At 36.2% G+C, this 22,979-nt stretch overlaps 1 protein-coding gene across 8 annotated transcripts in view; it reads left to right on the top strand.

Annotated features, from left to right (window-relative positions):
- The window catches only part of RAPGEF6 (Rap guanine nucleotide exchange factor 6), a 192,166-nt gene that overhangs the window by 148,458 nt on the left and 20,729 nt on the right, over positions 1-22,979 (top strand). For 6 of the 8 annotated variants that reach the window (XM_047873242.1, XM_047873224.1, XM_047873282.1 and 3 more), the window contains 5 exons: positions 1,065-1,305; positions 3,356-3,739; positions 13,623-13,834; positions 18,210-18,333; positions 20,680-20,703. In XM_047873242.1, the coding sequence (XP_047729198.1) occupies positions 1,065-1,305; positions 3,356-3,739; positions 13,623-13,834; positions 18,210-18,333; positions 20,680-20,703 (985 nt within the window). The remainder of the gene's footprint in view (positions 1-1,064; positions 1,306-3,355; positions 3,740-13,622; positions 13,835-18,209; positions 18,334-20,679; positions 20,704-22,979) is intronic. The other 2 variants (XM_047873234.1, XM_047873264.1) reach the window with 1 other exon arrangement.

The raw sequence follows: 22,979 nt of genomic DNA, 5'->3' as shown, positions 1-22,979 counted from the left end.
AAAAAGAAGGAATACTAAGAATGTAACTAAAATTGTTCTCTTTATATTCCAGGATGATAAAATATTATAGCCTTTTTGGAGAACACTTTGGCACTATATTTCAAAAACCTTAAAAATAAGCATGTCCTTCCTTGAATTCAGCAATTCTCTCTCTCTCTTCTTCGTCTCCTCCCCCATCCCCCACCCTTTTTGGATTTTCTTTGAGGAAATAATCAGATTACCTGCAAAGGTTTATCTACTAGGGAAGGGGCGGGGGGTATTATTCATCATAATGTCATTATAAAAGATATGCAACCTAATGTTTGTCATTAAAGGTTTGTATGATGTAAAAATATAAAATACATATTATGGGGTTGCCTGGGTGGCTCAGTGGGTTAAAGCATCTAACTCTTGATCTCACGGTTCATGAGTTCACATTCTGTATCAAGCTTTGCACTGATAGCACAGAGCCTGCCTGGAATTCACTCTCTCTACCCACCTCTCTGCCCTTCTCCTGCTCACGCAAATGCACACGATCACTCTCTCTCTCTCTCAAAAATAAGTAAACATTTTTTAGAAGAGAATTTTTTTTTTTAATTTTTTTTAACGTTTATTTATTTTTGAGACAGAGACAGAGCATGAACGGAGGAAGGGCAGAGAGAGAGGGAGACACAGAATCTGAAGCAGGCTCCAGGCTCTGAGCCATCAGTCCAGAGCCCGACTCGGGCTCGAACTCACGGACCTCGAGATCATGACCTGAGCTGAAGTCAGCCGCTTAACCGACTGAGCCACCCAGGCGCCCAGTAAACATTTTTAAAAAAATAAATATATCTTAAGGAGTCCTATGCCTCCATTAAAAACAGCTTATTTTTTTTGTATGTGTTTTTCTGTGAACATATATTAGTATTTCATCACCTGAGAAGGCTGATACATTCATTTATCAATAAATGCAACAGTGATTTCTGTTAACCTCCTAGAATAGAAATGTATGTATCACTGTTCAGAGGGAGCTTTTTGTTCTGAATTGCTTTTTGAAGAGTTTAATTGTCTTGAAAATAACAAGGTACACTTTTGTATTCATGTAGATATTCCTGATCAAGTTATAAGAGTTTTCAAAGCAGATCAACAAAGTTGCTACATTATCATCAGTAAAGACACTACAGCTAAAGAAGTTGTTTGTCATGCTGTTCATGAATTTGGTTTGACTGGTGCGTCTGACACGTATTCTCTCTGTGAAGTTTCTGTTACTCCTGAGGGTGTCATAAAACAGAGAAGACTTCCGGACCAGTTCTCCAAATTAGCTGATAGAATTCAGCTCAATGGAAGGTGAATGTGCTTATTAGTGAATGTATTTTGTTTCTAGATGTATTTCTTTTTTTTAATGAACTATAATTAGCCTACAGTGTTCTCTTAGTTTAAGGTGTACAGCATGTTTGACAGTTGTGTACAGTGTTCAGTGTTCTCCACGATGAGTATAGTCACCGGACAATGTTGTCAGCCTGTTATTGGCTATATTTCCTCTGCTGTGTGTTTATCTCCATGAGCTATTTATTACATAACCGGAAGTTTTTAAATCTCTTAATCCCCCTTTATCTAGATGTGTTTTTGAAGATCATGTGTAAAAACAGACATTTTAAGTAGAAACATCACGTCGTAAGGCCACTGAATTCACTCTAAAATTAAAGCAGGATTTCTCTTTTTCAGCTTCCTTGTCTCCATAATTACGTAAATGGAATCTCAGAGTGTTAGCTCTCATAAAGACTACCTGAAAATGAGAGGAGAGAGAGGACAATTTGCTAAGCTATTTTAGCCCTCCTGCTGAAATAGTCTTAGAACCACTGATGTAGGAAACCAAGTGATACATATCTTTATATGTATTTGACAATATATGTGTTAAATTATAAATTTGTTTTTAATGTGACTAAAATTTACGTGGGACAAAAGAAGGCATAATTTTTAAATGAGCTCCGAAAATTATTTGATCAACCAGAAGATTGTTTCTATAGTACATTTGTTCTTTATGCTGGTGGTTTTCTCTGAGAATATGTTCTTTTTAGTGACCTTAGATTTACATGTAGAGTAAAATCGTTAGAAACCTTACAGAGATTGCCTGCCATGGATGCTGTTAAAAGAGTGGGTTAACTCTGCTTTGCTAGCTACACATAGTGCTTAAAGAGCACAGACCCTGGAGCCAGGGTGCTCAGCAGTCTGGGTAAATTCTAGTTCTGGCTGTGTGACCAGGGTGTTATTTAGTTTCTCTCTGCCTGAATTTTCTCATCAAAAATATGGGGATGATAATAAATAGAAACTACCTCATAAGAATGTTAAGAGAATTAATGAGTTAACCTACCCTATAAATGTTAGATATAATTAACTAGTGTAATGGGTCTCAACACATTTGTAGTATTCTTTTAGGCATATGAACAGTATAAAAGAAGAAAAAGAGGTATAGTTGCTTGACTGTAAAAATAGATGAGATACAAACTTAGGCTTGGATCGAGTTGTATACCAGAAAAGAATAAAGTAAAAGTGACGTGTGACACAGCATGTTACCTCTTTGTCCCCAGCAACAGCCTTGTGCAAGATATTTCCCAACTGTGAAGCTTGTCTCTTAACTGTTAAGTGCTATAGAATTGTTGATGTAAAAAGAAGAAAATGAAGGTCTTTTTTATGGTTGCTGATCAGTACCATTTGCTGGAGTGAGGTTTTGTATTTAACAAGGGAGAAATCGTTAGTGCAAGGGTTTCTCTCCTTTACAGGTTTTACTCTTCTTTGCTCCTCTTGGGAATTCAGAAATGAAGAAGAAAATAAGCGTAGGAACAACTTCTGAATAGATTCAGGTGTTTATTCATGCTGTCCATGAACAAATACTTAACATAGTACCTGCTATGCATCTGATACCTTCATATAGGCCTTATAGAGCTTTCATCCTCAAGAATACATACACAATTATTGACCCATTTTGTGAGTAGTTGCGTAAAATGATAAGGTTCACGGCACTATCAACATTATTTTTACTCTCTAAATTTTTCTCATTTAAAATGTTAATTTTCTGGGGCACCTGAGTAGCTCAGTTGGTTAAGTATCTGACTTCATTTCTGCTCAGGTCATGATCTCATGGTTCATGTGTTTGAGCCCTGCCTCGGGCCTTGTGCTGACAGCGCCTAGCCTGTTTGGGATTCTCTGTCTCCCTCTATCTTTCTCTCAAAAATAAATGAACACTTAAAATGTTAATTTTCCATTTCATCTACAAATGAATAGTCTGCTAATATTTTTGACAAAATGTTATTAACCGTATAATGACATTTTGACAAGTTAGATACGGAAGATGCTCTTATAAATGTGAAATCACTTATAAAAACAATTTTTTTTTTAGGTATTATTTAAAAAATAACATGGAAACAGAAACTTTATGTTCAGATGAAGATGCCCAAGAACTAGTTAAGGAAAGCCAACTGTCCATGCTGCAGCTCAGTACCATTGAGGTGGCCACTCAGCTATCAATGAGGGACTTTGATTTGTTTCGTAATATTGAGCCTACTGAATACATCGATGACCTTTTTAAGTTAGATTCCAAAACAGGAAATACTCACTTGAAAGAGTTTGAGGACATTGTTAACCAGGAGACATTCTGGGTTGCTTCAGAGATTTTAACTGAACCAAATCAGCTCAAACGAATGAAGATTATTAAGCATTTTATTAAAATTGCACTTCATTGTAGAGAATGTAAGAACTTCAATTCCATGTTTGCAATAATAAGGTAAGTTTGTACAAATAGTTGTGTATAGTTTTGTTGTATTAGATATGAAGCTAATTTCTTGTGTGTTAAGTGACTAGGAGAAGAAAAGTCCGATTAACAGGTTTTTAAAGTATTGTTAGAGTTAATATGTTTTCCCTGCTGGTGATAGTGGTTTTTTGCTTTTTGTTTCTTCCATCATTCATTTAAATTTTTTTTTTTTTTGGCTGAATAAGGTTGATTGCCTTGCCATTTTTCTTCCTTTCTCTCCCTTTGGCATACTCTCTTTGGATATATGCCCAACAGTTGGTCTTTATCATCAGAATCCAGTACTGTGCATCTTTCATTATCTACCTCACTGTGATTTGGCACTGAAAAATCATAGTGTGGTATCAGTACTCTAATCTAAAATTGCTATTTTGAAACAACAACAACAACAGTAATAATGCAACTATTTGGTAAGCTCATTCATCAGGTACTGCCTCACGTATCACTGGATGTGTTGTTGTCCAAACAAGGTAGGCATTAGAATTAGAATTACAAAAATTTGGTTTATAAAAGCCCAGAAAGTGTGGATGGTTATATGAGCTGGGAATCTTCTTCCCCTGACTCACTAGGTTTGGCTGAGATTGATAATTTATCTTCTAACCCTCCCCTATAGTATAGTGCTGATCATTAGAGGGATTCCTCTCAAAGGAAGTGTAATTTTAAATAGGGAGGGTAGTTGCAGTTTTGTGCATTTATAAGGCCACGTGCTTACATATAGCAGCATAATTACATCTTAATCCCAACTATGTATGCCACGCCGCACCCCCCCCCCCCCCGCCCAGAATTTAATTATGGCTTGTTCCTACCCTCACATGAGATAGAATCAGAATCTTTATAATCATAAATCTGTCATGGTAATAAAAAAGTCCTTTATGAAGTTAACCACTGGATACACTTTAATTAGATGCTTTAGGAGGAGTTTTGGGTTGGGGCGGGGGTGTTTTTTGTTTGTTTCTTTTTTTTAGGAGGAGTATGGAACAGAGTTTAGCAGTGACCTTTAGAATCAGCTGCACTTGTGTCAGAGTCCTGCCTCTGTGGTATAGTAGCAATGTGTCAGTAGAAAATTGAAGACCATTTTTTGTTTTGTTTTGTTTTGTTTTTTGTTTTTCATCTGTAAAATGCAGGAATCACACTTCATACTGACAGTTTTTAACAGCTGAGTCTAAAGGGAACAAAAATGCCATTGATAAGTACTTCGAAGGTTAGAAATTGAAACTGTGTAGGGACAGGCTTAGTTTTGGAGTAGTGTGAATAAAACTGACACCAAGAGGATTTCTGTGTAACAAGAGAGCATAAAAGGTAAATGGCTTAAGAGTCATAACTAGTGACCATCCTGAATGTTGGGGTGAAGAAGAGAGTCCAACCAAGAGATAGAGGATGAATAAAAGAAATAATACACCAGCACAGTGATGATTGTGTCACTAAAGCCAAGGAAAGAATGATTCAAGAGAAGGTGGTGGACAGTAGCCCCAAAATGGGTATTTGGTTAAGAGGTTTGTTTTGTTTTAAAGAGCGTTTTATTATACACATTACACATTTTCAGTAGTTCCTGAAAAATTAATTGCTTTGTTCCTCCCATTTTATGTTTAAGTGTATCAGACAAGATAAAGCACATACCAACTTTCCAGCAGAGGTGACACAGGTGAACCAACCAGTTCTTCCTGCTATTAGATACTGTATTTTATTTATTTGAGTTCTTTTTCTTAGTTTTGCTAAGAGTTTGTCAATTTTGTTTATCGTTTCATTGCTTTTTTATTTTTATTTTTTGGCCTCTATTTCTGCTGTGATATTTGTTATTCCCTTCCTTTTCCTAACTTTGGGCTAAGTTTCTTTTTCTAGCTCTTTGATGTGAAAAGTTAGATAATTTATTGGAGATCCTACTTACTATAGAAAGTTATCACTAAAATTCTGTCTTGGAAATCGTTTTTGCAGCATCCCAGTGGTTTTGGTATGTTGTGTCTCCATTTTCCTTTTTGAGAGATACTTATTTCCCTTTTGGTTTTTTTGACCCATTCACGGTTATGTTGTTTAATTTCTACCCATTGGTAGATTTTCACATTTTCCTCTTCTTAATTCCTAGTTTTAGACCATTATGGGCAGAAAAAAATACTTAGCATGATTTCAGTCTTCTTAAATTTGCTAAGACTTTTGAGGTTTAGTTTCTAATCTCTCCTGGAGAATGTTCCGTTCATGCTTGAGAAGAGTGAATATTCTGCTAATGGTGAAAGACCTGTCCAGTGTGTATTTGTTAGGTCCATTCAGCCTAAGGTGTGGTTCAAGTTCCATTTCTTTATTGATTTTCTGTCTAGGTAATTCATCCATTCCTGCAAGTGGGGTATTGAAGTCCCATACTAGTATATTGCCGCTTGTTGCTACTTCAGGTCTGTTACTGTTTGCTTAATATAGTTAGGTGCTGAAATGTTGGGTGCGTGTATATTAATGACTTCGATGTTTTCTTGATGAGTTGACCCTTTATCATTATGTAATGACCCTGTCTCTTGTTACCATTTTTGATTTAAAGTCCTTTTTATCTGATACAAATATAGCTACCCTGCTCTCACTTGGTTTCCACTTGCATGGACTGTCTTTTCCATAGTTTGATTTCCAGCTTATGTGTGTCCTTTAAGCTAAAGTGAGTCTTTTGTAGGCAGCATATAGTTGGGTCTTGCTTTTTTATTCTTCCACCCATTTGGTGGGAAAATTTCAATCCATTTACATTTATTTTTTTTTTAAGATGAAGTCATAGTGTCTTTTATTTTTTTTAATTTTTTAATGTTTATTTATTTTTAATATGAAATTTATTGCCGAATTGGTTTCCATACAACACCCAGTGCTCATCCCAGCAGGTGCCCTCCTCAGTGCCCATCACCCACTTTCCCCTCCCACCCCCCATCAGCCCTCAAGTTTATTCTGTTTTTAAGAGTCTCTTATGGTTTGCCTCCCTCCCTCTCTTAACTTTTTTTTATCCCCTCCCCCTCCCCCATGGTCTTCTGTTAAGTTTCTCAGGATCCACATAAGAGAGAAAACATATGGTATCTTTCTCTGTATAACTTTTTTCACTTAGCATAACACTCTCCAGTTCCATGCACGTTGCTACAAAAGGCCATATTTCATTCTTTCTCATTGCCAAGTAGTATTCCATTGTATATATAAACCACAACTTCTTTATCCATTCATCAGTTGATGGACATTTAGGCTCTTTCCATGATTTGGCTATTGTTGGAAGTGCTGCCATAAACATTGAGGTACAAGTGCCCCTAGGCATCAGCACTCCTGTATCCCTTGGGTAAATTCCTAGCAGTGCTATTGCTAGGTCACAGAGTAGATCTATTTTTAATTTTTTGAGGGACCTCCACACCGTTTTCCAGAGCGGCTACACCAGTTTGTATTCCCACCAACAATGCAAGAGGGTTCCCATTTCTCCACATCCTCTCCATCATCTATAGTCGCCCGATTTGTTCGTTTTAGCCACTCTGACTGGCGTGAGATGATATCTCAGTGTGATTTTGATGATTTGTATTTCCCTGATGAGGAGTGACGTTGAGCATCTTTTCATGTGCCTGTTGGCCATCTGGATGTCTTCCTTAGAGAATTGTCTGTTCATGTTTCTGCCCATTTCTTCACTGGATTATTTGTTTTTCGGGTGTGGAGTTTGGTGAGTTCTTTATAGATTTTGGAAACTAGCCCTTTGTCCGATATGTCATTTGCAAATATCTTTTCCCATTCCGTTGGTTGCCTTTTAGTTTTGTTGATTGTTTCCTTTGCAGTGCAGAGGCTTTTTATCTTCATGAGGTCCCAATAGTTCATTTTTGCTTTTAATTCCCTTGCCTTTGGAGATGTGTCAAGTAAGAAATTGATGCAGCTCAGGTCAGAGAGGTTTTTTTCCTGCTTTCTCCTCTAGGGTTTTGATGGTTTCCTGTCGCCCATTCATTCTTCATCCATTTTGAGTTTATTTTTGTGATGGTGTAAGAAAGTGGTCTGGTTTCATTTTTCTGCATGCTGCTGTCCAGTTCTCCCAGCACCATTTGTTAAAGACACTGTCTTTTTTTTCCATTGGATACTTTTCCTGCTTTGTCAAAGATTAGTTGGCCATACTTCTGTGGGTCCAGTTTTGGAGTCTCTGTCCTATTCCATTGGTCTATGTGTCTGTTTTTGTGCCAATACCATGCTGTCTTGATGATTACAGCTTTGTAGTAGAGGCTAAAATCTGGGATTGTGATACCTCCCGCTTTGGTCGTCGTCTTCAATATTACTTTGACTATTCGGGGTCTTTTGTGGTTCCATACAAATTTTAGGATTGCTTGTTCTAGCTTCGAGAAGAATGCTGGTGCAATTTTAATTGGGATTGTATTGAATGTGTCGATTGCTTTGGATAGTATTGACATTTTAAACAATGTTATTTTTCCAATCCATGAGCATGGAATGATGGAGAACTATCTATCATGCTCCTGGAAGTCAAAATAAAGCTGGAGTAGCCATACTTATATCAGACAAACTAGACTTTAAAGGCTGTAACAAGAGATGAAGAAGGGCATTGTATAATAATTACAGGGTCTATCCATCATGAAGAGGTAACAATTATAAATGTCTATGTGCCGAATACAGGAGCTGCCAAATATATAAAACAATCACAAACATAAGCGACCTTATTGATAAGAATGTGGTAATTGCAGGGGACTTTAATACCCCACTTAGAGCAATAGATAGATAATCTAGACACAGAATCAATAAAAAAACAAGGGCCCTGAATGATACATTGGATCAGATGGACTTGACAGATATATTTAGAACTCTGCATCCCAAAGCAGCAGAATATACTTTCTTCTCGAGTGCACATGGAACACTCTCCAAGATAGATCACATACTGGGTCCCAAAACAGCCCTTCATAAGTATAAAAGAATTGAGATCATACCATGCACACTTTCAGACCACAATGCTGTGAAACTTGAAATCAACCACAGGAAACAGTCTGGAATACCTCCAAAAGCATGGGAGTTAAAGAACACCCTACTAAAGAATGAATGGGTCAACCAGGCACTTAGAGAAGAAATTAAAAAATATATGGAAACAAATGAAAATGAAAATACAACAATCCAAACGTTTTGGGATGCAGCGAAGGCAGTCCTGAGAGGAAAATACATTGCAATCTACGCCTATCTCAAGAAACACGAAAAATCCCAAATACAAAATCTAACAGCACACCTAAAGGAAATAGAAGCAGAACAGCAAAGACACCCCAAACCCAGCAGAAGAAGAGAAATAATAAAGATCAGAGCAGAAATAAACAATATATAATCTAAAAAAAACTGTAGAGCAGTTCAATGAAACCAAGAGTAGGTTTTGAAAAAATAAACAAAATTGATAAACCTCTAGCCAGGCTTCTCAAAAAGAAAAGGGAGATGACCCAAATAGATAAAATCATGAATGAAAATGGAATTATTACAACCAATCCCTCAGAAATACAAGCAATTATCAGGGAATACCATGAAAAATTATATGCCAACAAACTGGACAACCTGGAAGAAATGGACAAATTCCACACACTTCCAAAACTCAAACAGGAAGAAATAGAAAATTTGAACAGACCCATAACCAGTGAAGAAATTGAATCAGTTATCAAATATCTCCCAACAGATAAGAGTCTAGGACCAGATGGCTTCCCAGGGGAATTCTACCAGACATTTAGAGCAGAGATAATACCTATCCTTCCCAAGCTGTTCCAAAAAATAGAAACGGAAGGCAAACTTCCAGACTCAATCTATGAAGCCAGCAATACTTTGGTTCCCAAACCAGACAGAGACCCAGCAAAAAAAGAGAACTACAGGCCAATATCCCCGATGAATATGGATGCACAAATTCTCAATAAGATACTAGCAAATCGAATTCAACAGCATATAAAAAGAATTATTCACCATGATCCAGTGGGATCCATTCCTGAGATGCAGGGCTGGTTCAGCATTCACGAACCAATCAGTGTGATACATCACGTTAATAAAAGAAAAGAACCATAGGATCCTGTCAACCAATACAGAAAAAGCATTTGACAATATTCAGCACCCTTTCTTAATAAAAACCCTCGAGAAAGTCGGAACAGAAGGAACATACTTAAGCATCATAAAAGCCATTTATGAAAAGCCCACAGATAATATCATCCTCAATGGGGAAAAACCGAGAGCTTTCCCCCTGAGATCAGGAACATGACAGGGATGTGTACTCTCACCGCTCTTGTTTAACATAGTGTTGGAAGTTCTCGCATCAGCAAGCAGACAACAAAAGGAAATCAAAGGCATCAAAATTGGCAAAGATGAAGTCAACCTTTCACTTTTTGCATATGACATGATACTATACATGGAAAACCCAATAGATTCCACCAAAAGTCTGCTACAACTGATAATGAATTCAGCAAAGTCGCAGGGTACAAAATTAATGTACAGAAATCAGGTGCATTCTTATACGCTAATAATGAAGCAACAGAAAGACAAACTGGTCCCATTCACAGTTGTGCCAAGAATCATAAAACACCTAGTAATAAACCTAACCAAAGATGTGAAAGATCTGTATGCTGAAAACTGTAGAAAGCTTATGAAGGAAATTGAAAAAGATACAAAGTCCATTTACACTTAGAATGATTACTGATACACGTGGGCTTTTACTACTGCCATTTTATTATTTTCTCGCTGTTTTGTCTTTCTTTTTACTCCCTTGCTGTGTTCTTTTGTGAATTCATGATCTTCTGTGCTGATATGCTCTAATATCCTTTTCTTTGTCTTTCCATGAGTCTATATTATAGGTGTTTGCTTTTTGGTTACCATGAGATCTACATGAAACATAACAATTTATTTCATGCTGATACTAACTTCAATCATATACAAAACCCTTTTACTCCCCAACTTTTATGTTTTTAATGTCAACAGTTTGCCTTCTTAGATCCTGTGTTCATTTACAAATTATCCAGGAATCTTAAATGCTGCTCTCCAGATCTGCTCCCTTCCCCTAGTCATGGAGCTCCCACTTTAATGGATGTTCTGGGTCTGGATCTTCCAAGAATAAAATGAGTGTCTTTGACAGCATCCTACACAATTAGGGAAACCAGGCATGTACTCACCAGCTCTCCCTCTCTCCTCTGGGAAAAATCACCAGCTATCTAGTTACCTTTCAACTGTGCTGCTTTGGAGAAGAGATGATGCCAGCAAAATCAAGCTCTTCTCTTTACCTACTTGAATGCATCCAAACCTTTTTGTTTTTTTATTTTGTTTTACTCCAACTGAGGACTGGAACTTCTCTTCTGGAAACCTGGACTTCCACAAAGTCTCTCTCTCTTCTTTAGGTGACTGAGTTCTTGTTCTGCAGGCACTCCCAGACTACAGGCAAGGGGGGCACAAACCACTTCGTAACCTCCTATAGGTTCTACAAACAGTACTAAAGACGGTCTCTTACCAATACACTTGTAAACAAGGCTTTCCCGAGCCCCCTTGGCGAATGATGCCGGGTTCCACACACGCAGTGTTATTCATGAGTAGATGCTAGACTTTTGTTGTTTGGTTGGAGGGGTAAAACAAGGGATAGCTTATGCTGTCATGATGCAGACATCACTCTCTGTAATCAAATCTTGGTTGAAGTTTGCTTTCTAGTCATTTTATAAAGGTCTTGTAGAAATTCTATTTGCTGAATATATTCGAAGTGTCTTCCTGTTGTCTTTGAATGTCCATCACATTGTGGCTTTAAAATTCTTGTCTCACATGTTATTTCCTGGTAATGTCATAGACAATAGCTTCATAACTAGCATTTTATGTAGCTGTTCAAATCTCTGAGATTTCTCCCCATGTTCTGTCCTTGTCTCTGATGTCCTTTACCTTTACATCTGTGTTTCTACCTCTCTTTTAGTTCTGTATCTGGTTCTCTGGGACTGTGGTGCCTGTTCAGTCTGTAGTGCCTGATTTGTTTCTGTAGTTTTCTCAGGTTATACCTTTGAATATTTTTTCAGTTCCATTATTTTTGTTTCCTTCTTCCAAACATAGCAGTTATTGCACATTTTAGATCTCCATTCTCTTACATATCCATTATTTTCTCTCTAGAGAAATAGAATTTCCATTGATTGCTGATTGCTTCCACTGATTGCTGTTGTTGATCCTTAACACAACTTGTGCACGGTCTTTTTTTTTTTCTTTAGTACGTTCCAATATGGCCTTCATTTCTGTGTTGGTTTTTATATTTCTTTCATTTCTTTTCTGAACTCGACTAGTTTTTTGTTTTGTTTTGTTTTTTTTATCAACTTCTCTTACCATATTTTCTCTAAGCTCTTTATATCACTCCATTAAGCTGTTTACTTTATTCATTTGAAATCATGGCTAGGTCATTGATTTTTATTTGATTGGTGGCAACATTTTTCTTACTTGTGTTCTTTGTTAGTTTTCCTCTACCAACTATTTGCAGGAGGTTCATGTGGGAGAGGATCCAGGGCATTATTTCAGGCTAGCAGGAATTGAGCTTGAATGTGAATTGTTTTTACCCTCCCTCCCTCCCTTCCTCCCTTCCTCCCTTCCCCCCTTCCTTCCTTCCTTCCTTCCTTCCTTCCTTCCTTCCTTCCTTCTACTATGTGGAGATGGGCAGCTTTGGGGCTGCTTACCGCTCAGAATTTCTACCTTCTGTCCTGTCTCACTGTTAAAGGTATTAAGGTATTGTGTCATGAAGATATTATCTCACTCTGTGTACTTAACCTGGCATTCCCTGGTAAAGATCACAGTCAAGCCCCCACCTAATTCTGTCATCCTATGGATTCTGTTGTGTTGTCTCCAATAGGATATTTGCTGTTCTTGCCTTTAGGGTGAGGTAGCCACTTCGGAGAACTTCACCAGCTTGCATTGAGATCTTTAACCATGCCCATTCTTTTTCAGCATTTGGCATTCTCCTGTTTAATCTTAACTGTTTATTGGCAACCTTTTAATGTGCTTAGGAGTTACAGATATCTTAGTTTCTGTGAAGATGAAATTTGCATTTCTGTTATTGATCCATAGAGTTTCTTGGGATGATTTCTGAGAGGCAAAGGGAACAAAGATATCTTAACTCCGAAACTTAAAATCAGAAGTCAAGAAAACATTTTAAGTACAGTGGTGTGCGTAAAAGTCAGGTGCCTGGGAATAAAAGAGGGGTTAACTGGTTAGAAAATTGAAGCATTATATATGCACGATTCATGTGGCAGCCTACCTGCCTGATGGTAGTATAGACATAAAGGGATAGAGAGGAGCGAATGGGCATGTTTTTCAAAGGAGGGCTATCTGAGCTTAAAATCCTGTCAGAAGAAGACATTGAATATGTGGACGCCTTGGGGGACAGGATTAGAACCTAGAGATAGGGAAGTATTTGAATCAGGGACAGGAGAGAACAAAACCTTGGAAAGAAGGCTGCCTCAGCTCTAGAACTTGCCTCAGTTATTATAGCAATTGTGTCCAGCATTACTTAAACCACTTTCACAATAGACAGTGTCTTCATAAAGTTATTTTCTAAATAAAGCAAAGAAAACTTTGTGATATTTGAAGGTTTTTTTTTTATATTTAAGTGTCTATTTTATGGAAATACTATGTTTGTCTCAATACATGCAAGCTGTAAAATAAAGGCTACAGTCTACAACTATACGCAAGTAATGTAGTTCTTCTGGTATAAATTTTCCTGATTGTAACATCAGAGAGCCCTTTTATTATTTTTTTTCCCATGGTTTTGGTCTCTTCATTTCAACACATTAGAAATATGTCCCTATTTATTTTATCTTTATTAGAGAAATTTGTTGTATACGCTTTACTGCCCTGAGTCTTCTCCCTTATCCAAGTCCCTTATTAATGTTTTTATTCTCATCTTTGGCAGTGGCTTGAACCTGGCATCTGTAGCACGACTCAGAGGTACTTGGGAAAAATTACCAAGCAAGTATGAGAAACACCTCCAGGATCTACAAGACCTTTTTGATCCATCTAGAAACATGGCAAAATATAGAAATATTCTTAGTAGTCAAAGCATGCAGCCTCCAATTATTCCACTCTTCCCTGTTGTCAAGAAAGATATGACATTTCTACATGAAGGTATTTAAAAGTTACTTGAAAATTAGTGTGTTTAGCTTCAGCAAATTCCACAGAATTGTGATGTATTATATTTTTCAGCCTTTTATATCACAAAAGCTTTACCTAATTAAATGTAGCAAATTTTGGAAATCAAAACCCACATTATTGACAAAAACAAATTTAAGTGTTTTCCGTCTGCATTCAAACTTAAATTTGACTTACACCCACATCAGATTGTTTGTTCATATTTTTTATTTTGTTCACTAATAATTTTCCTTCCAAACTTTTTTTAATTGAATTATTCAACACATTCAATATAGTAAAGTGACCATAACAAGAGAATAACTAAATGAATTACAACAGAGCAAACTCCCATGTAATCAACTCACAGGTCAAAAATAAAATGTTGCTAGCCTTGCAGGAGCCCTATTGATGCCCCTCTCTAATAACTGTCCTCATTCTCTTCCTCAAAAGCAATGACTGTCCTGACTTCTAATACTGTGGTTTAGTTTTATCTGTTGCTGAACTTTATATAAATGGAATCACATAGTATATTTGTTTTCTTGCATTTTGGTTTGGTTTGGTTTCTGGCTTATTTTAGTCAATATTAGATTTATGGGATTTTCCCATGTTTTTTGAGTGTAGCTGTATTTCATTTTCACAACTAGTATTCCATTACCTGAATGCAATACAGTGGATTTATCCATTCTCCTGATGAGCATTTCATAGTTTTCCACTGTTCACCTATTACGGATAATGCTGCTTTGAATATTAATATTGTTCATAGTGGATTTTATTATGGATGTGATATTCATATAATCAACTTTAGAAAACAGTTTGGCATTGTCTAGCAAAAGTGCAACACTGGCAGTGGTGCTAGAGTTAGTGTTCCTCACCAACACCTGGTAAATTCATTCGTTTATTAGGTTGTTGCTTATTTAATGCATTTTTAAGAATTTCTTATAAATCCTGGGTGTAATACTATTTGCCTTTTGAATCTCTTAAGGTTATCTTTTAATACACAGCACGTTCTTCGTTTTAAAAGACTAGCATATGGATCTTTTAGCATGTTTCACTTCCAGTCTCCCTGAATTAATTTTTGTATATGGTATTCTAGTCTGGTAACTGGCTAACTATACACTGTTTTACTATTTTTCTAGTGTTACCCTAGGCATTATATTCATACTTAATTAGTTGATATTAATTAGGTTAATATTCATTAGTACTTTTCTGTGTATTGGTCAGTGCAAGGAATTTAGAGTACTTGAATTCCATTTACTCACCTACCAGTTTATATGCGCTTGTCATGCCTTTAACTTCTATGTGATCTTATCATTTAGAGAAGTCAGTATTTATCTTTTTCTAGATGATGTTACTGTTTTTATTCCTCTGTTTTCAAAGCTTCCATGTGGTTGGGTTTTTTTTTCTTCCTATAGAATACTATTTATTGTTTATTTAAGTACAAGTCTGCTGGTGATGAAATATCCTAATTTCATTTATCTAAAAATATCTATACTTCATATTCATTTTTAAGGCATAATTTTGGTTCGCAGTGGTCTAAACATTTTAAAAGACCATTTCATTGTGTCCTGGCTTTTATTGTTGATACTGAGAAGTCATTTGTCAGTCTTATTTGCTGTTCCTGTGATTATATTCCGCCCTTCTTCCAATAGCTGCTTTGTAATTGTCTCTTCTCTTGGTCTCTCTTTTTTTTTTTTTCCCCTGTAGTTTTGGTATGATGTAGCTAGGTGTGGCATTTGCTTGTTTTAGTCCTGATTTGTTTATAAGATACCTTGAAACCTATGTTTTGGTATTTTTCATCAGTTTTGGAAAAATTCTCATTCATTTTGTCTTCAGATTTCTTACCTACCCTCTTCTGACCTCTATTTTAGGGATTTTGATTTCGCCTGTCTTAGACATGATGACTGCCTCTATTGTCTCATACCCTCTTTTCTCCATTTCTCATCTTTTTGTCTAACCATGCTTCATTCTGGATATTTTCTTCCAACTTACTGTCCAGTTTATCAGTTCTTGAACTATGTGTAATTTACTCTTAAATATATCAGTGAGTTCCTAGCCAGTTATTGTGTTTTGTCAGGTTTACAACTTATATTTTTTTATCTCTGTGTTCTCTCCTAAAGTTCTTAGTGTTTTTTTTCTACATCTTTGCACATATCCAGCTTAAAGTCTTTGTCTAATAACTCCATCCTTTGTGGGTCCTTTTCTGTTGTCTTTGTCTCCTGTTTTCATTTGTCATCTCTTCTCCTGACGTTTCTAGTTACTTCTGATCAAATGGATGTTGTGTATAAAAGATTACAGAAATGATTTGAGGTTTCAGATGATGTTCCATTCCTCCAGAAAGAAATAAAACTTGCTTTTGCCAGGCAGCTAGGTAAGCTAGCAGTCCAAGATCACCTTAATCCATTTTTACATTTTTAAGATATTTTAACACTAAACTTTTATCTTGGTCACAACTAGTTCATCGTAGTCCCAGGATAGCCCTTCAGGATCCCAACCCAAAGCACTGGAGGTTTACCAGGACCTAAGGTGTTTTCCTCTAACCTAAGAAGTCAGGGTGTCACTGCTTAGTTTTTTAAGCTCATCATCCCCTTTTCTGAATCAGTAGATGCCTCTAGGGTCAGGCACTGGGAAATGGTAAACCTTTCCCAGATCTTTCATTCTTCTTCCAAATCTTCACTTCCTTGATAGCTTTTTATTGCCTTAAAATACTTATTTTTTCTATTTTTGCTCAAATTTTCTAATTATTCTCAGCAGGAGGGTTGTTCTAATTAGTCTTAATGCTTCCTCTCTATCACTCCTTTTTCATAAGGAAATACTCTGATAGGCTTCAAATATATTTTTCTGACTTGTTCCCTCAAGACATGTTTATGTGACTTGGAAGTTTTTGTTTTTGTTTTTTTTTTAATGTTTATTTATTTTTGAGACAGCATGAGTGAGGTAGGGGCAGAGAGAGAGGGAGACACAGAATCCGAAACAGGCTCTAGGCTCTGAGCTTTCAGTGCAGAGCCCCATGCGGGGCTCGAACCCACGAACAGTGAGATCATGACTTCAGCCGAAGTCAGACGCTCCACCAGCTGAGCCACCCAGGTGCCCCTAGTGACTTGGAAGTATTTTTGTTGATTATTTTGTTACTAGCTCACATGTTGAGACCCTGAACAACTCATATGTTTATTGTATAGATGCTCTTTACCATGAGAAAGCAGACCCCACTCTATGTTTCAGACGCATTAGGTTCTCAGACTTGCCATTAGGAACTTAGAGTTCCACAGAGGCATCTCACAGGCTACCAGAGTAGATAAATGGGGTCACAGAAACTATAAAAGACAGGTGTGAAAAAGAAACACTACTATAGACCATCACATTGCCTTTTAAACATACAGTTTTTACCTTGTAGTCTGAACTTGGTAAGCCATCAAATGGGCTGTCTGATCTCCTAGCTATCCTCCTCAAAGAAAAGTAGATCATTTTGAAAGTTGGGTGAATTTTTCCTCAGAGCCCTACTGATTAGAACAAATAAAAGTTATGGAACTTAAGAGCTAGCACAAATGTAAATGCAGATTTCGGAAAGAAAAGATGAATGGCAGACCAGAAAGTGTTTACTCTATGAGCCAGTCACCTTAATTTAACTAATAATTGCCATTTGGGAAAACAGATCTACTCTTAATTAATCCCCCACTAGAACCCTCCCTTTTTAAAAGCAGTCAGAGGTTTTCATGGGATATATTCCATTTGTTAAATGTTGACAATTCATTTAACACTTTTTTTAAAGTATTTTATTTTTATTTTTTTTCTTGATTTTGTCTGACCTATGCATTATTTCAAAAGGTATTGTTCAGTTTTCAAACTTTGGGAGATTTTATAATGTTTCTGAATTTATTCAAAGTGAGACACATAACTGACTGAGCCAGCTAGGCACCCCTTAAAAGATTTTAAACCAAAGAAAACTTACTGGGTTAATTAAGCCCATAGGTCACTCTTTGTGACCTCTGGCTAAAGCCTAAGTTTTCAAGTGCTATACCCTCCTGTCCTAAAGAGCAGATACAGGTACCTGATAGAGTGGGCTGAGCATCTAGACAGTAAGATTTCAGGAGCCACACATTTTATAGATGTGCCTTTAACATCGTGAAATTGGTTTAGAAGCTATGTAGCTTATCAACTTCCAGTACTTGTAATCACTTCCATAGGAATAGAATTCCTCCTAGTTAGCTCATTCTCTGGGAGCATAGTTGAACCATATATGCTTTTATCGGTTCAAAACAGAAGTGGCAGTTTCATAAAGACGGTTCTGATTTGTGCCCCCAGAATAACTTGACTTTTCCTACCTTCATATGGGCATTTTAATTTTGAAAATGAAAAAGTTGGTTTTATTCCGTAGGGAATGACTCCAAAGTAGATGGTTTAGTGAATTTTGAGAAGCTAAGAATGATTGCCAAGGAAATCCGTCAAGTTGTTCGAATGACTTCTGCTAACATGGACCCAGCTATGATGTTTCGACAGAGGTATGGCATTGAAGTCTGTAGAAGTGTTACAGTGGCATCAAGTGATACAGTAATAATATTTATCATTTATTAGCCATCTCCCATTTGCTGTGCACTGTATGTCAGTCTCCAGTAATCATTTACCATAGCAACTCTTTAAAGGTAGGTGGTATGGGTTTCTTTGTACCTGTGAAAAAGGGACGCTCAGAGCATTTAGGTAATATGCCCAGAATTATGTAACTTGCTGAGATTTGAGCCCTGGTTCTGTATTACTTTTTGGAGTACGTGGATAATTCTATCTTGTTATGTTAAATAACTGACTTAAATATTAGTCTGCACATGCCTTTTATTTTTACTAAATGTTTTTAAAGTTCTATTTCTATTAAAATCATACTTTATTTTTTTAAAATATATTAGTTTTCTCAAGCCATAGTACTACTGTTTATTTGTATGAAAGTTCTTTAGCAGAATTTAGAAAGTGCAAATGTAAGCATGTTCTATCATTAATAAAAATGGAAAATGTTATTTGTATTCCATATTAACCTGATCTTCTAAGAATGAATGCTTTTTAAAATTCAGTTTTAATGTAATAACAGAGACTTTCTCAAACTCAGTAAAACTTAGAGAAAGTGTGTTGTCAAACCCTTCTCAGTAATTTCTAAAATTTTCAGGGTAAATAGATACTAGGGTTCTAATTTAGGGGACTTACTTTCTTCCAGGCCTATGTGTATAACTTCAGTGTATAAGGCTTTTAAAAATGAAATAGGCACAAAGATAGGCACGGTTCCTCTGGCTAAAAAAAAAATACAGTCCAGTAAGGAAACAAAAACACTTGTTTCTTTAAAAATCAAAGGTGGAATTTTTGTAATCAAACAGTATCAGTATGTGTCAGTATAGGTGTTTTCTTCTGTTTTACTTAGATTACTGTTCAGGAGTCTTTGTTTTTGTAAGTAGTTGATTTGATAGTTGGCTCTAGTGTAGAGATCCTCAGAGAACAGACGAAGGGGGCGGTCACTCTTCGCTACCCATCCCGCTCCGCCCTTAGGAATCCAACATGTAAGGAGACATGTTGTTGCTCAGTAGTATGGAAGCAGAAAACAGTAAGAACCAGGGACCAAAGCAAACCTGGAGGAAGGTTTGTTGTTTGTTTGTTTGTTTTTTAAGTTTTTGCCTTTGTTGCTTGTTTCTGTACAGTGGCCCCACTACTGCCTGTTGTCTTACGTGGACCTCCATTTTCTCATATATGTTAGCACTCCTTCCCAAAAACAATGGATTTGTGCCCCTACAGACCAGTAAATAACATACTAAGTACCAGCTATGCTTCAAAAATGAACAAAGGAGGAAATACCTAAGGAGGAATTTAATAAACTTGGCCATTTTCTGGGGCATGACCTGGGCTAAGTAGACTACAAGATAGGGGAAAATAAAACATTCATAATTAGATTGGACAAATTGAATTGGACTGAACTTTTCCTGAATCAGTTTTCTTTTTTAACCAGTACTTAAATGTACTTTTTCTTTAAGCAAGTAGTTATCCATTTTTGTGGTGTATATTATATAGTGTGGAAAAAGTAACCTCTTTCACTTAAATGTACTTTTTCTTTAAGCAAGTAGTTATCCATTTTTGTGGTGTATATTATATAGTGTGGAAAAAGTAACCTCTTTCATTCTAACAGTAATCTGACAGAAAACAGTTTGCTGATAGAAAAGCAGAGTCTTGGGCCACCTGCAGCACATGGACTCTGGCAAGGGGCAAAAAATAAAATAAAAAGCAGTCTTTATTCAGTCCATTTGTAGTATAAGGATATGCAGTATCCTATTCTGATGTTATACTTTTACTTAAATTTTAACTTGACGATTTGGTCAAAATTTCTTTTAAAGTACATTGTTGGAGAAATTTCTGCCCTGAGAAATGACATTATAAATCTTTATGTTCCTTGTAACTTCATCTTGTCACTGAAAGGAGTGCTCAAAAATCCTTTCAAAAAAATGTTCAAAAATTCTCTTCCTTAATTTAAGGTTTACGCCCCTTAAAAACTCTAAATTCAAAATTTATAATAAGTATTTTTTTTCTTAAGTTGCTTATTAACTAAGCCTATGGTGTGAATTAGATATTAGAAATATAATTAGCCTTACAGCATATTTTAAAGAATATTGTGGGTTTGTTGGCTTCCGGTACACATCCTAATTCATTTTACCCCCTCTGCATTCCATTAAAGTCATTTTACTGTTAAGCTGCCATTTTTTCTTAGTAAAATTTTTCTGTTCTATTCTGTCTCCATAGTTTCTCTGACTCTCAACTGTTGTCTTTTTTCTGTGCTTTCCTATTCAAACCCATGCGTCAATGTTTGTGGCTCTTGCTTACAGGAAGAAGAGGTGGCGGAGTCTGGGGTAAGTGTAGAGATGAATGCACCTGAACCAGAGGTTGTGCAACTCTTAACACGTACTGCATCCTTTTCGTTAATGCACGCGGATGAACTAGCATGCGTCCTGTTAACCCTGTCAACCTACGCTCCTCACAAATGCCTTTTGCTAACAAGGTGAAAATAGTGATAGAAGTAGCTTTTTTTTCCCATGGACTTTTCCATTGTTGGTGTCCCATAAGTCCCTTGTAGATTTTAATTTAGTAGGGTCAGTTAAAAGAGGATGATAGTAAATATTTGTTGTGTGCTTGTTATGTGCCATATATTGTTCTAAGCACTTTATAAGAATTATTTAATTCTCCATGCACCCTGTGAGATAAATACCGGTATTCTTATGGTGCACGTGGGGAAGATACACTTGTCTCAATTAAAGCTCACTAATGCTAGTTCATACTTAGGTAGTATCACTCCAGAGTCTATGCCATTTTCTTTTTCTCAAATCCCTTATTGTGGGGCAGCCTGCTTGGCTCAGTCATTAGAGCATGCAACTCTTGATCTCTCAGTCATGATTTCAAGCCTTGGGCATGAAGCCTCCTTTAAAAAGTTTGTTCACGTGTCTTATATGTAATTATCTAAATATGTAATTACATAAAAATGAACGAAGTTTGTTTATAAAGCTTATATTTCCATCAGTTTTACAAAAAGAGGCAGCCCTTATCCAAACTATACTATAAAGTCAGTAAATGATTGAAGTGGAAGATGATTTTAATTCTTCAAATCTACTAATACCGTGTGACATAAACAATATTCATTGAATTTTATTTTAAATTTGCACCATTTTAAATAAGAGACTCCTTTCTGTCTGTTTAAACTGTGATATAGTCAAGGGTGCCTGGACAGCTCAGTGTGTGGAGCATTGGTCTTGGGGTCATAAGTTGAAGCCACACATTGGGGGCAGAATTTACTTTAAAAAAAAACTGTAATATAATCTGAAACTGCCACCTTTTGCTGTTCAGGTATGTTTGGATCTCTCCTTATACATAGATATCTCTTATTTAGAACCCTAGAATGTTTAGGACCTTATAAATCACCTATGTATCCTTTCATTTTTAGATGAAGAAAGACAGTTTTTGTGAATGAAGGGATTGCATATGAAGGATTTTTGTTATTTTAAGACTAGAGTGAATCATGAAGCCAGATGGTTTAATTACACACAAAAAGGATTTTTTTTTTTTTTTTTTGTGAGCCACTTACTTGAACTTGAGTCTTGTCTTATTTGTGATCCTGTTTTCTGTTGAATTTTGGTGAACTTGAATTTCCTTCTACATTCTTCCTTCCCTGTGTTTTTCTCATGTGTTTCCTTCCGTATTATACATCTATGTCTTGTTCTTTTCTGGTTCTTTTCACTGAAAATAGAAATTGATTCCTGGCATTACTGTTATGAAGAAAAATACTTGATCAGCACATTCTGGTAGGAATTTGGGCTGTTGAATGACTTAGGTTAACACATTCATTGTTTGTTCAGTTTTAGGGTTGCATTGTATGATACTTGCAGACAGTAGGCATTTTTGTTATTTCATAGCGTTCTTCTGTTTTGGAACTAGTTTAGAAGGCATTTTATTGTCATTTATTACAATGTTCCTAGAATTTTGTATCCTAGATTTGTGGACTTTTTTTTTTTTGTATCAGTAAAGGTAAAATTACTAAAACATTTGTATTAAAATTTGTTCCTAAATGTTGGCACTTGATTTTAATGCATATATTTGAATCTAAGACATCATCGATTGTTGGACACACCATTATTTTATGTACCACTAAGAAAAAATCACTTAAGTGCCTTCTTACCACTGAAAATGTTTTACTTTATGCTTATTTAAAAGAGCTCTTACGTAAACTTAGATAGGTATTTTTATCACATAACACCCTTTTACATTCATTAAAAGAAAAATGTGAGCACATTAAATTTGTTTATTTAGATCTCTGTCAAACTCACTCATATTTAGAATATGAATCTTCTGAGTTACTAGTTTCTGGGTGTTTTTCTCTGCACGGTATTTTCTTTTGTGCCATCAACTGTATTGGTAATGAAGTATTTCTTAAAACAAGCCATTAAAGAAGTAAAAGCTGCTGGTGCTGGGCTCTTAGCTTGGCTTTGCATATATTTAGAGCTGTCCTCTTTTTGACAGCTGCTCTGAGAATGTTGTTGAACATGTCACATCCACTACCTTCTTAAAATCATTTGGTTACTGGAGATTAAAAGAGTAATTCACTAATGTTGTTGGATTTTCTTCCCAACCATTCTTC

Source organism: Prionailurus viverrinus, chromosome A1, assembly GCF_022837055.1.
Source record: "Prionailurus viverrinus isolate Anna chromosome A1, UM_Priviv_1.0, whole genome shotgun sequence".
NCBI lineage: Eukaryota > Metazoa > Chordata > Mammalia > Carnivora > Felidae > Prionailurus > Prionailurus viverrinus.
This window is presented reverse-complemented; position numbering and strand designations above follow the sequence as displayed.